The following is a 13,997-nucleotide window of genomic DNA, read 5'->3' as shown; positions in this document are numbered from 1 at the left end:
CTGCAATTCCTGCCTCTGAGCCACGTTCTCCAGCAAGAAGCCCGAGAGATCTTGTTAAAATGAAAACCTGAGCATGTCACTTCCTTGCTTAAAAGCCATCAATGAACCCCAGTGCTGGTGAGGAGGAAGGGAAAGAGGCACTCTCTCCTGTGGCTGGCGGGAGTGTAATCTGGCCCATTTAGGGAATATCTATCAAGATCCCAAATGCACATGCTCTTTGACCCAGCTTTCCCACTTCCCGAAAAGTATCCTGCAGAGATGCTCACACGAGCGCAAAATGATGTATGTACGAGGTTATTCATTGCAGCATTGTTCGTTGTAGTAAAAGATTGAGCACAGCGTAAATGTCCATCAGTAGGGGACTGGTGAAATAAACTTTAGTGTATCCATACATAACAGCAGTTAAATAAACGAATGAGGAAGCGCTTTAGGTACTGATACTGAATAATCTTCAGGATGTATTGTTAAGTGAGAAAGGCAAGCAGTGTGTATAGTATGTGTGTGTGTAGCTACTATTCACATAAAATAAATAAAACAAATACATGCACCTATTTTCTTGTACATGCATAGAATATCTTTGGAAAGACATGCAAGAAAATTACATTGGTTGCCTTAGGGACAGAGACTGGGTGACTGGGGGATTGGTGGGGGAAAGGATTGTCACTAAATACCCACTTTGAACTCTTTGAATTTCAAACACTGAAATGTATTATCTATTAAAAAAAACTCAATATTTTTCAAGCAAATGAGTCCCAGATCTCATAGGCTATATATATACCAAGTGGCTACCTTTGGGGCTTCAATTACTGGGGGTGGGAGGTGGGAAGTACTTTCTTTTCTATTTTTTACATTTCTTTGTTTAAATGTTTTCCAAAAGGTATTACTTTTGCAAGGAAAGAGAGAAGCGGGGGGGGGGGGGCACAAAACAAAAACACACAAAAAACCCGAATCCATCAATGCCCCCTCCCATTGCCAATAGAATGAAATACAAGCTCCTTAGCCTGGTTTACACTCCACACAGCCAGCCTGTTCCTTCACCTCTCAGCACTCCAGTGTCCCCAAACCTGAGTTGCTTACAACTCCCCTCATGCCTCAAACTGTGTTCTTCCTCCCAGCTCTTGCCTGCACCATGTCCTCTGCCTGGAATGCCCTTCTCTGCAATCTCAGCCTGGGCAACACTGAAACAACCTTTGGAGATCTGCTGCTACCGCCTCCAAGAAGCCTTGCCTCCTGATCTCCCCTGTCTATGCCTGTCCCCTGCCCCCACTGCACTGTGAGCCCCGTGAGGGCATTTGCTTAACGTTCCGTGGAGTCTCATGTCCCCTCTCCTGCCTTCACTCTTGCCCTGTTCCTCCTATCTGAAGGGGGCCATGAGACTCCGCCACGGTGAGAAGGAGAAAGAGGCACTCTTTCACGGGGCTGGTGGGAATGTAATCTGGCCCATTTAGGCAATATCTATGGACAGTCCAGCTGTGTGACCTCGACTGAGTCGCTGCACATCTCTGTGCCTCAGACTTCTGTCTGTCCTCCTTGCCTCTGGCAAGACCCTCAGAAATGTAATCAAGTTCTAACCTCGCAGTGAGCGAAGTGGGGGACGGTGGGTTGGGGTGCTGCTACGTTGTTTGGTGGTGTCGGGGGAGGGGATGAGAAAGTAGTCGCCCGTCCGTTAGCAGTCTCTGTCTCTCCTCAAATGACGTTTCGCCAGATCCTTAACAACTGCTGTGTGAGCAGAGCTTTCAAAGTTGCTGAAAAGGTGCCCTTCACCCGGCACCCCTCCTAAACTATCCTGACGACCCCTAAGGGCTGCGGACAAGCCCACCTCAATTTAGCGCCAAGGACAAGTGGAGCCGGTTAGCTCAGGCTTCTGAAGTCCTTTCAGGGCGCTCACGGCTGCTGTCTCCTGACTTTTTGTCTTTCTGTAACCCTTACAGACCCCTCCCACCCTCAATTCATTTTTTGTTCCTTAGACCTTTCCTTTTCTTGCCTGGCTGCCCCATCCCGTGACCCTGGAGGTCTTCTGGTGCCGGCAAGACGCCTCGGTGTCTCGTATCTGCCGCACCCCCAACGCTGTTTGGAGAGACTCGATCCTTGATTCCGAGGTCTGAGAGCAGGCTATGGCCCTGGGCCCGCCCACCGGGCTCCGCCCCCTGGCACCTCCTCTCTGTTCCCTTCAGGCCCCGCCCCTCGAACCCCGCCCCGCCCCAGATCCGGCTCCCGGCCCCGCCCCCAGCGTCCCCACCCCGGCCCCTACCTTTCGGACAGGCCCCGCCCCCCTGGCCCGGTCCCGCCCCTCACCAGTCTTGGGGTCCACCGCGAAGTGGTGCTCGCCATCCAGCACGCTGTACACCAGCCGAGCGCTGCTGCCGTACGTGGGGTCATCTGCATCTGAGGCCATCACCTGCATCACCGACGTGCCTGGGCCCGGGGGACCAAGCGAGACAGAGTCACCTGGGGCCGTTGTACTCCTCACTCCCACCCCTCCCCACCCCAGGGAAGCTGGGAGAGGAGGCCTAGGCTGGCGGCCATCGAGGCCAGCCCCCTCACAGTCGCCATTGCCTCAGTCTCCACCCCGCGTCCTGACTGGCAGCCTTCCTAGCGGCACGAGGTTGGCGGTGGAGCTGGATTCCAGTCTCACTGCGGGGGCAGCTATCAAATTTCTTTCCTCTTCAGCAAGATGAGGGTAACCCTACTCCCTGGTTCACGAGGTTGAGGAAATGCGTTCAAGCTCAGGGCTCAGAGTAGTGTCTCAAGAGGTGGTTATTGTTGTCAGTTGCCACTGAGTCGATTTTTGACTCATAGTGAGCCCATGTGACGGAGCAGAACTGCCCCATAGGTTTTCCTAGGCTGTAATCTTTATGGGAGCAGATTGCCAGGTCTTTCTCCCGAGAAGCCGCTGGGTGGGTTCGAACCTCCACCAATCTTTCGGTTAGCAGCCAAGTGCTTAACCATTGCGCCACCAGGGCTCTTTCAATGAATGGTGGCAACCATCATTTTCACCCTGTCACTTAAGGTCAAGTCTCAGAGTTGGAACCAGTTCAGTTTTCTTTCTACCCATCCCCTCTGACTCCTCAAGGGACTCCTCCCCCACAGGGACACCTGCCCCCTCCTGCCCCTGAGGGGCAACAGAGTTCCTTGGGAGTTCAGAGCCCAGAGCCTCCTGGCCCTGGGGGCCCTGGGCAGGAGGACAGCAGCGCCCTACTTTCCTTTTGGGAAGTAGATGGCTGCGGACGGTGGTGCCCTCCTTGCCCCTCCTTCTAGGTGCCCAGGCAGCCTCCCACAACTCCTCCTTATGCTCTGCACGTAGACTGCTGGGGAGAGTATAAATTGGATAAAAGTCCATCAAACGGCGGCAATTAAGTTATTGATTTTCGACGCTGCCTCATTAAACTGGGAGCTTCTCTCGGCCTGTCCCAGAGATGGCTCTAATTTGACATCATGTTCAATTTAACGAAAGCAGGGCTTGGGACGTGAGGCTGGACTGGGCGGTGGTGGGGTTGGGGGGGCGGGTCAGATGGAGGGTCCAGCAAAGCTGTCTGGTCCATCTGGACCTTCCCAGAGGGGAGAGGTAAGGTGCAGAGCCAAAGAGGGGGTCTTGGGGCTCAGGCTATGATTCACGGGGGGATAAGATTCAGACCCCACTTCAGGGAGATGCCCTCTGCTGGGTGTCCTGCCAGGGTGCGGGGAGGCCTACGCCTGCTGAGAGTTTGGATAGGGCCCTCTGGGACCGGGATTGGGCTCTCCTGGCCAGCAGGCTGCATGCTGGGAGGTAAGGCCAGTCCACTGCCTGGCTAATGAGTGAAAGTCTGGAAGTGCTACTGCAGCAATTCTGCTAAGCCCAGCCTGCCGCCTGGCTCTCCCGCCTCCAGCCTGGGGCCCTCGATCATTCCAGACAGACACATGTATTTATTTTTCACTCTTTTGCATTTCTCATTTCCCTCTCAGGGTCCCCCCTCCCAGTTTGAGCCTCCTAATCTGGCCCTGCAATGCGCCTCTTTCTCTGGCAGCTCCAGCTCCATGTCAACCATGTCAGTTGCCTGGAGAAGCTAGGAAAAGGGGTGGACAAGCCCCCTCCCTGTTGATGCTGGTGCCCAAGGGTCTTCTACTCGGGGCCAAGGGCACAGCCCCAGGTGCCTTCTAACCATACAAAGAGAAGGGGCAGGAGAGAACTCCTACTGAGGATCCGCTCCATGCCCAGCTGCACCAGCCACTTAAATCCCACATCTCTAACCTTCATAGCATCTCTGGGAGCAGAACGGGCCCCTCTAATATTCCAGGTGAAGAAACAGGTCACAGGGGAAAAGACAGGGCACACAATGAGAAAGTGCTGGAATTTGAACCTAGGACTTACTGATGCCAAAGCCCTTCTGGGTGCTAGTGTTAGTGCAGGCACAGTGACTCTGGGGATGGTGGCCTGGTGGATGGAGTTACAATCAGTGATGACTCTGCCATTTAGTAGCAGTTTGACCTTGGGTGTGTCATGAACCCCTCTGTGCCTCAATTTTCTCATTTGTGAAACAGGGTAATAAAGGTGAAACAGGGTAATAAAGCAAAAAAACCAAACCCAGTGCCGTCGAGTCGATTCTGACTCATAGCGACCCTATAGGACAGAGTAGAACTGCCCCATTGAGTTTTTGAGGAGCGCCTGGTAGATTCGAACTGCTGACCCTTTGGTTAGCAGCCGTAGCACTTAACCACTACACCACCAGAGTTTCCACAATAGCACCATCAAACTCTTGGGATCGTTCCATGTTCAGCACCGAGGCCAGCGTCTGGCTCATGCTAAAAAAAAGAACCAATAAATGCAAGTTGTTGTCATCTCAGGAGGCCCTGCATGGCAGTATACAATAGCACAACCGTGCCTGCGTCATGGAGGTATTGAAATGGGAGAAGATACATAAAGCATCAGGCTCATGGTGGGTGCTCAATAAATAGTGGCTGTTGAAACTGTTATGAGAAAGGGTCTCCTTGACACTTCCCCATCATGTCCCCCACCCCCCACCGCCTGGGCAAGGCACAATGCCGGGCTAAGTGACTCCCCAGGGACCCAGCTGAGCTCTCTCTCTCTCACTCTCCCTGGCTGCAACCCATGGACTCCCGAGGGGATGATGGAATCATTTTCCCAATCCGGGATTCTTTATTGCAGCCGTTACAGTTAACGCCAACACGTGGGGATGGTGAAGGGTCAGTGATTTACCACCGGTGCCCCGGGCCCCAGGGGAATGGATTCCTCAGGCCACACATCCCCTCCTATCTTCTTTACAAGTCAGCAGCTCCCCAGAATTGGCAGGCAAAAAGGTGTCATGCTTGTGGCTGCTGTGGGGCCACCTCAGGGTCAACTCCCTGGGTTCGGCAGTTTACATGCTGCAATGCATCATTGTGTCCAGTCTCTCCTTTGGTCCTTGCACCAACTCCACGGTGTAGATGCAGTGGTGTGCTGGAAAATGTGTAATTATTGGCTTTGAGGTGGGGGACCCCTGCTGTGTAGTGTTTGCAGATTTCTGTGATGTAAATACCCTACCATGGATGCTTTTGAGCTACCAGTGGGACATGTACTGGCTCACAAAACTCCTGAGAATCCATATTCGGTTCTCGTGAGCTGGTATGAGCAACACCACTGCATGTTTCCCATTTTACAGCTGAGGAAACTGCTCTGCACAGTCAAGGGTGAAAATATGGATTACTAATGAACCCCATTATGGTAGCACAGTGGTTAAGAGCTTGGCTGCTAACCAAAAGGCTGGCAGTTCAAATCCACCAGCTGCTCCTTGGAAACACTATGGGGAAGTTCTATTCTGTCCTATAGGGTTACTATGAGTCAGAATCAACTCAATGGGAATGGATTTGTTTTTTGTTTTTAATTCAACAATAATAATAATAATGATGATGTTGTTGTTATTGGCTGCCATGGAGTCAGCCTCCACTCTACCCATGCACAACGGAATGACATGCTTTCCAGCTCTGAGCCATCCCCATGACTGGATCCAACCACTGTGATCCACAGGGTTTTCACTGACTGATTTTCAGAAGTAGATGGCCAGGTCTTTCTTCCTAGTCCATCTTAGTCTGGAAGCTCTGCTGAAACCTCTTCTGCATCATAGCAACACGGAAGCCTCTGCTGACAGACGGGTGGTGGCTGTGCCTGAGCTGCACTGGTTGGGAATCAAACCCAGTCTCCCACATGGAAGGTGAGAATTCTACCACTAAACCACCAATGCCTCGCTCAATCCGTCTCATAATAATAAACCAAAAAAACCAAACCCATTGCCATCGAGTTGATTTCGATTCATAGTAACCCTATAGGACAGAGTAGAGCTGCCCCATAGGGTTTCCAAGAAGCAGTTGGTGGATTTGAACTGCTGACCTTTTGGTTAGCAGCTGAGCTCTTACCCACTGCTCAACCAGGGCTCCATGATAACGATTGTTACCATATATTGAATAACTACTTTGTGCTAGATACTATGATAAGCCCTTTATGTACAGTAACTCATGGAATTTATACAATAAAGCCTTGAAGTAAATTGTATTAAAATTTCCACTTTACAGATGAGGAAATGAAGGCTGAGTGAAGTTAAGTAACAAGTTCACCTAGTAAGGAAGTAAGAGAGGCAGGATTCAAACCCAGGTCTGTCTGATGTCAAAACCCAGTGTATCCTGCCTTATAGGTGGGAGGAGAACCTGGAGAGCAGAAGTAGATGGGCGAGTGAGAGAGAGAGAGAAGAAGCAGAGAAAGGAGGAAGGAAGAGGAGGGGAAGGTCAGGGAGCTAGCTCAGGACTCTCCCTCCCCGACGTGTTCAAGGGATTGGCTGGGAGGAGCGGTCTGCTGTCCGTGGTGCTGACGCCCAGCCACTTTGCTGGGTAGGGTTAAGGTTCTGAGTTCAGCCTGGAAGAGGAGGGTCTCTATAGCTGAATCCTTAGTAAACAGGATCTGAGGGGCCCTGCGATCTATGTGGAACATTAGAACTGGCAAAGCTGACCCTTGGAGAGCCCAGAAATGAGTGGTTCTCAAGCTGGCTGCACAGTAGAATCTCCTGGGAGCTTTAAAATAAAACACGAGGAGTCTCACCCCAGGCCAATGAAATAGGGCTCTCTGGAGGTGGTAAAATGTATTTTTACAAGCTTCCAGAGTGATTCTCAGTGAATCCCAGGCTGATAACTGCTGTCCTAGCTCAATCCTTCATTGGAATGATGAGGAAACTGAGTCACAGAGTGATCCATGACCCTCCCAAGGTCTCATCGCTAGTAAGTGATGGAAAAAACTCAAGCCCAAGTGTGAATAGCTGTCATTTCACCCTCCCCAGACTCTCTGTGCCCGTACTGTGACTGATACACAGAAGGAAGCAACAAAGATGACTCAGGCCACCAAGTCAGCTGTCCTCCTCACAGGTAAGGTCAGCGTGAGGAGTCAGACACACCTTCATGAAGACTGAGTGAACTCTGGCATCAGAGTCCTAGGTTCAAATCCCACTACTTCTTCACTGTGTGCTCTGGACCAAGTCTTTCCACTGTCTGACTTGCTTCCTTACCTGTAATATTAGAGGGGCCTGAACTGTTATGAGGGTTAGAGATGAGGGATTTGAGTGGCTGGTGAAGCCGGGCATGTAGTGGGTGCTCAATACGAGTTCATTCCTTCTGCCTCTCTCCATATGGTCAGGAGGCACCTGGGGCTGTACCCTTAGCCCTGAGTAGGAGACCCCTGGGCACCAAGAGTGGGAGGAGGGAGGCTTGTCTGTCTACTTCTCATTTCTGGTTTACCTGGGTGGCTCTGACAAGGTTGGTCATGAAGTCAGAATTGGAACCCATGTTCTGGCTGTCAGGACAGAATTCTTTCCTTTCTTCTCCCTTAGCCCTCACTATTTGTGAGATGCAACTGAGCCCCAGACTCAGCCTCCAGAACCCTCAAGAGGAGCCCCAGAGGGCTCAGGGAGGGGGTGGCACAGTGGAGATTGGAGCTCAGGGACTGAGGACATAAATGCTTATTCCAGTCCTGTTCTTGGCTCTTGGTGTGGCTGTGGGAAAACTCCCTGACCTGCCTGGGCCTCAGTTTCCCTTCTGTAAAATGAAGATAACGCTTTATCCCTCTCGTCTTCCCAGGTTGTGGGAGACCTCTTAATAAGAAAAAATAGGTGAAGCACTCTGGAAAAGAACAGAGTCTTCAACCAAGGTGACCAAGTGTCATTATTATGAAGATGTTTGTAATTATTATCATCCTGCCTCTTCTCTACTTCCCACTGCTGCCCTGCTGGGCCTGGGGAAACCCTTGGCTCACATTTAGCTTCTCAAACATTTATAAAAAATGAGTCCCACCCCCTGCTGCTGCCAGAACGGCTCTGAACGCTCAGATTACACAGGAAACAAGTCCCCTCCCGAGCTTCCCCCACCACCCTCCCCAGCTCCCTCTTCAATCATCTCTTATAATACAGGCTCACTAGGCTGGCCTCGACCCCACTTCCAGCCATCCAGTCAGGGCAGCCTCCACTTCCAGCCACCCAGTCAGGGCAGCGTAATGTAGATGAATCATACACAGGAGACGCAGGAACAAGGCTGGGAGGGAGGGGAGGTCGCAGGCCAGAGGGGGAGGGAGCAGGTCCAGAGACAAGAAACAGAGAAGGTGGCACAAAGAGATGGGGAAAAAAAGTGGGTCAGAGACAGGGAAATGAGGGACAGAAATAAGGGGCAGAGGGGCAGAGAGAAAGAGGAAAAACACAGATACCCAGAGACAGAGAGAGAAATGAGGACAGAGACAAACAGATGAGGGTCAGAGTGACAGAGATATATAAAGCCAGAGAGAAAGTGGGACAGAGACAGCGAGACAGATGCAAAGAGACAGAAATACAGAGATAGAGCAGAAAAGTAGAGATACACAGAAACAGAGTCAGAGAAAAATAGAACAGAGACACAGATAATACAAAGCAAGGGGAGAGTGAGAAAGAAGGGAGGAAGGACAAGAAAAAAGGCAATGTTTGGCCCAGTGGGGTGGGAGACCTCCTACATTGCAAACACTCACTTCTCCAGTCTCCAGGGAATGCCAGAACACCCTCCCCTCACTCTTTCTTTCTTTATGGACCCCAGAATGAATTTGCCCTCTAGGCAACCCAGAGTGTGTTGTTGTTAGGTGCCGTCAAGTTCCAACTCATAGCAACCCCATGTACAACAGAACGAAACCCTGCCTGGTCCTGTGCCATCCTCACAATCATTGTTGTGCTTGAGCCCATTGCGGCAGCCACTGCGTCAATCCATCTCTTTGAGGCGCTTCCTCTTTTTTGCTGACCCTCTACTTTACCAAGCATGATGTCTTTCTCCAGGGACTGGTTCCTCCTGAGAAGATGTCCAAAGTACCTGAGACGAAGTTTCGCCATCCTTGCTTCTAAGGAGCTTGCTGGCTGTACTTGTTCCGAGACAGATTTGTTCATTCTTCTGGCAGTCCATGGTATATTCAATATTCTTTGCCAACACCATAATTCAAAGGCATCAATTCTTCTTTGATCTTTCTTATTCATTGTCTAGCTTTCATATGCATACGAGGTGATTGAAAATACCATGGCTTGGGTCACCTTAGTTCTCAAAGTGACATCTTTGCTTTTCAACACTTTAAAGAGGTCTTTTGCAGCAGATTTGCCCAATGCAGTATGTCTTTTGATTTCTTGACTGCTGCTTCCATGGGTGTTGATTGTAGATCCAAGTAAAATGAAATCCTTGACAACTTTAATCTTTTCTCCATTTATCATGATGTTGCTTATTGGTCCGGTTGTGAGGATTTTTGTTTTCTTTATTTTGAGGTGTAATTCATATTGAAGGCTGTAGTCTTTGATTTTCATCAGTAAGTGCTTCAAGTCCTCTTGCTTTCAGCAGGCAAGGTTGTCATCTGCATATTGCAGGTTGTTAATGAGTCTTCCTCCAATCCTGAGGCTGCGTTCTTCTTCATATAGTCCAGCTTCTTGGATTTGCTTAGAATACAGATTGAGTAAGTATAGTGAAAGGATACAACCCTGATGCACACCCTTCCTGATTTTAAACCAAGCAATATCCTCATGTCCTGTTCAAACAACCGCCTCTTGGTCTATGTACAGGTTCTGCATGAGCACAATTAAGTGTTCAGGAATTCTCATTCTTTGCAATGTTATCCATAATTTGTTATGACCCACACAGTCAATGCCTTTGCATAGTCAATAAAACACAGTATGTGTATGGGGATCTAATATGTCCCCCAAAAGAGAAGAGTCTCCTACCACCTCAAACTGAGACCCATAAGCTCTTTGGTGCTCTCAACATATAAGTGGAACCCTCGGTGAAGTAATCTGGTGACCTCTTTGTTTGGGACAGCAACACTCTAAGTGTCTGCAATAGTACCCCTGTGCCAGCTGCAGAAAGTAAACACTTATTGCTTATAATTCTGTTCCATTTACTCACCCAGCAACTACAGAGCACCTGCTATGCACTAGTCACTTTAGGGCAGGATGGTGGCTGTCTCACCTTTGTATCCCAGTGCCGTGCAGGCACAGGGCTGGGCACAGAGAAGGGTCCTCATGTTTGTTGAATGATTTATTGATAAAAAGGCAAAGAAGAGCATGGATACACCCCTCTTCTACCCAGATTACCTGGGCCAAAGGCTGCTCTCCTGAGGGCCAGGGCCTCTGCTCCTTCCTGCCACCCCGCCACCAGAAACCTCTTGTCCTGTTCCCCCAAGCCGGGTGATGAGAGCCAGTGCCGTTGCTAGGCGAGGAGATATTGCACATATAGATCTTCCTGGACTTTAATTAAAAACATCTTTAGAAGTTGTCTCTGCAGAGGCCAGCGATTGATTCCTGGCTTGGGCCTGAGGGCTGCTGAGCCACTCTCTCTCTCTCTGGCTGAACACGGGACAATCGGAGGCTCCCAGCCCCAAATGAGGCCTGGGGGAACACACCGTCTCCTGCCTTCCCCCTGTCCTCTCTGCCCTCTGCCCCCTCCCAAGCACTGAATCAGTGCACTGTCCCAATTTTATTTCCCTTCCCCTCTTTGAGCCTCAGTTTCCCCAGTTGTAAAATAGGAGCACCGACACTCATCCCAGGAGAGCTCCTGGGAGGATGAAATGAGATTAGGGATATGAAAGTGGTTTGCAAGCTGTAAAGTCCTGTGTAAGCTAAACAAATGGTCATGACTATATCCCCCAAGGAAGCCATGCACGTATGGTCAAGTAACTTGAGTGCTGGTTCCCGGTTCTGGGTCTGGCTCTGGCTCCAGTTCTTTCTGCGGAACCTTAAGCAAAACTCACTTTATCTCTCTTTGCATTTATTTCCTCATCAGTAAAATGAGGACAGTAATACCTGCCCTGCTTATTCCCCAGGATTGTGAGAATAAAGGAAAATAGCTCTGCGAAAGCAGTGTTGTCCGATACCTGATATTTAGTGAATGTCCCAAGAAGTGCAGGCTGCACTACAAAACAGTCTTTTTCCATCTATTAAAGATGCTGCTCACAGAGCAACTGGAATACATAGCAAAGTGCTGCAGCAGGGCCCCTGCCCATTTCCACAGTCTGTTGAGCCCTAGCCCTGTAGTCCAACAATGTCAACTCTACAGCACATGTGCTGCCATATTCTCCTCCCTCTGCTCACAGCAGACATCACTAATCGATTGTGGCACTCGTTTCTGCTGAGCCTGAATGAGGACTCAGACTCCTTCTAAACACAGCTCTGCAGCCGCTACCAAGTGATTAGAGTTGGCACAAGAGATGAAACTGAACTGCTACTACTCTGAGGTCAGAGCTGTGTCTTGCTCGTTTTTGCATCCTCACATACCTAGCAAAGTGCCAGGTACATAGTAGGCACTCATATGTGTTTAATGAATTGAAAGTAGCTACTTATTTTCCTGGATTCTATTGGTGGTTCAGTAATAGAATTCTCTCCTTCCATGTGGGAGTCCTGGGTTCAGTTTCTCGACAGAGCACCTCATATGCAGCCACCGCCCATCTGTCAATGGTGGTTTCGTGTTACGCTGATGCGTAGCAGGTTTCAGAGGAGCTTTCAGACTAAGACAGACTAGGAAGAAAGGCCTGGCAATCTACTCCCAAAAAATCAACCAGTGAAAACCCTATGGAGCACAATGGTCTGATCTGCAACCGATCATGAAGATGACACAGAACTGGGAAGTAGTTCTTTCTGTTGTGCATGGGATTGTCTTGAGTCGGGAGCTGACTCAATGGCAGCAACAACAACAAGGACTTATTTTTCTACCCCTGTGGGGCCATGTATAAAGCAGGTGCAAATAGATGTTTACTAAGTCAGTGACTCACCTTTGTGCCCCTACAGAGCCAAGTATACTGGAGGCCCTGTATATAATGGGTGCTAATAAACATTTGTGGATTTAATTCAATTACTTATCTTTATACCCCCTGCAATGCCCAGAATAAAGTAGTGGCTAACAAATGTGTGTTGAATTCAACTTCTCATTTCTGTATCCTTAACAGCGCCAAGTCTAGTGTCTTGTACACAGTTGACAATAATAAGTAGATGGAGTTGAACTGGGTATGGGAGCCCTGCAAATCCTCTCACTGTCCACTGGTCAGATCATGACACGCTAGGGAAGGGATTGCATTGAGAGATCCAGCTCTTCTTTATCAAAACTCACTCCCTTGGCAAGCTGATCCAACATCCAGCTTTAAATTCCCTCTCTCTCCTGTTGACTTCCGAAGTTGTGTCTCTAACCTTGATCTCCCACCTGATCTCCAGACTCACAGATCCAACTGTTTCTCTGACATCTCCACTTGGATTTCCAGTAGATGTCTTAACCTTGACATCTTCAAAACTGAATTCGGAATTGTGTGTCAGGGTGCATTCCGGCCTCAGTAGCTCCATCCAGCCAGTCGTTCAGGTCAAAAACCTCAGGGTCATGCATGACTCCTCTCTCTCTCATTCCCCACACCCAATTCCTCACAAAGTCTTTGGCTCTACCTTCAAAGTACATCCAGAATCCCAAATCTCTCCTCACCTCCTACTCTGGTCCAAGTCACTATCTACCTGAACAGTTGCATTTGCCTCCTCATGCATCCCTCAACCCCCTACAGTCTATTTTGAACATGGCGGCCAATGAATCACCCTTTTAAAACACAAGTTGGGTCATGCCACTCTTCTGCTTTCCATCTCACTCAGAGCACAACTGGAAATCTTTCAATGGCTACAAAGTCCTATGTGATCCAGCTGCCAGTACCTCAACTGACCTCATGAGATACTCTCCTTCTCATTCGCTGGCCTCCAGGCTATTCTGCAAACATGACAAACACATGCTGCCTGAGGATCTTTGCACTTGCTGTTGCCTCTGCCAGGAACACTCTTCTTCTAGCTTAGTGGTCCTCACAGTGTGATCTCCAGACCAGCAGCATCGGCATCCCCTGGGAATTTGTCTGAAATGCAAACTCTCGGGCACTACCCCAGACATACTGAATCATAAATTCTGGGGGTGAGATCCAGCAATCTGTGTTTAACTAGCTATCCAGGTAACCTGGATGACCAGTAAAGCTTGAAAACCACTGTTTTAGACAACTCCTTATTTTGCTCCCTTGGTTTCTTCAGACATTTCTTCAAATGTCCTCTTATAGGAGACCTCCCTTGATCATTCTAAACTATCACCCCCACAATACCATTCCTGATTCTCTTAGCTTTCATAGCACTTACACTACCTGCCCCATTGTGTAGTTGCTTGCTTATTTCTTTACTTCTCTTAGTATGTAGGTTTCCTAAGAATCCCCAATGCAGGGAACAGTGCCTGACACATAGTAGGCACCCAATAAATATCTGCCAAATGCTTGAACTCCCTCAACGCTCAGAAGGGAACTTGGGGCCCAAAGAGGGGTGGGGGCTTGGCCAAGGTCACATGGGGAGCTAGGTCTCCTGACTGTCAGCTCGTGACCTGCTTCCTGCACCCCCGGCTCAGCATGGCTGGCGTGCCCCTTCTCAGGCGCGTGGCTCATCAGAGGCCCCTGGCACACTTCCTTTCCCTTTCAAGCTCTGAGTGGTTTAATTTGC

General features: G+C 49.5%; 1 protein-coding gene across 1 annotated transcript in view; it reads right to left on the bottom strand.

Moving 5' to 3' along the window:
• CDH22 (cadherin 22) overlaps nt 1–13,997 on the bottom strand; it is a 78,117-nt gene that overhangs the window by 48,997 nt on the left and 15,123 nt on the right. The window contains exon 3 of the mRNA XM_049869239.1: nt 2,296–2,415. Within this exon, the coding sequence (XP_049725196.1) occupies nt 2,296–2,415 (120 nt within the window). The remainder of the gene's footprint in view (nt 1–2,295; nt 2,416–13,997) is intronic.

Source organism: Elephas maximus, chromosome 25 (assembly GCF_024166365.1).
Source record: "Elephas maximus indicus isolate mEleMax1 chromosome 25, mEleMax1 primary haplotype, whole genome shotgun sequence".
Classification (NCBI taxonomy): Eukaryota; Metazoa; Chordata; class Mammalia; order Proboscidea; family Elephantidae; genus Elephas; species Elephas maximus.
This window is presented reverse-complemented; position numbering and strand designations above follow the sequence as displayed.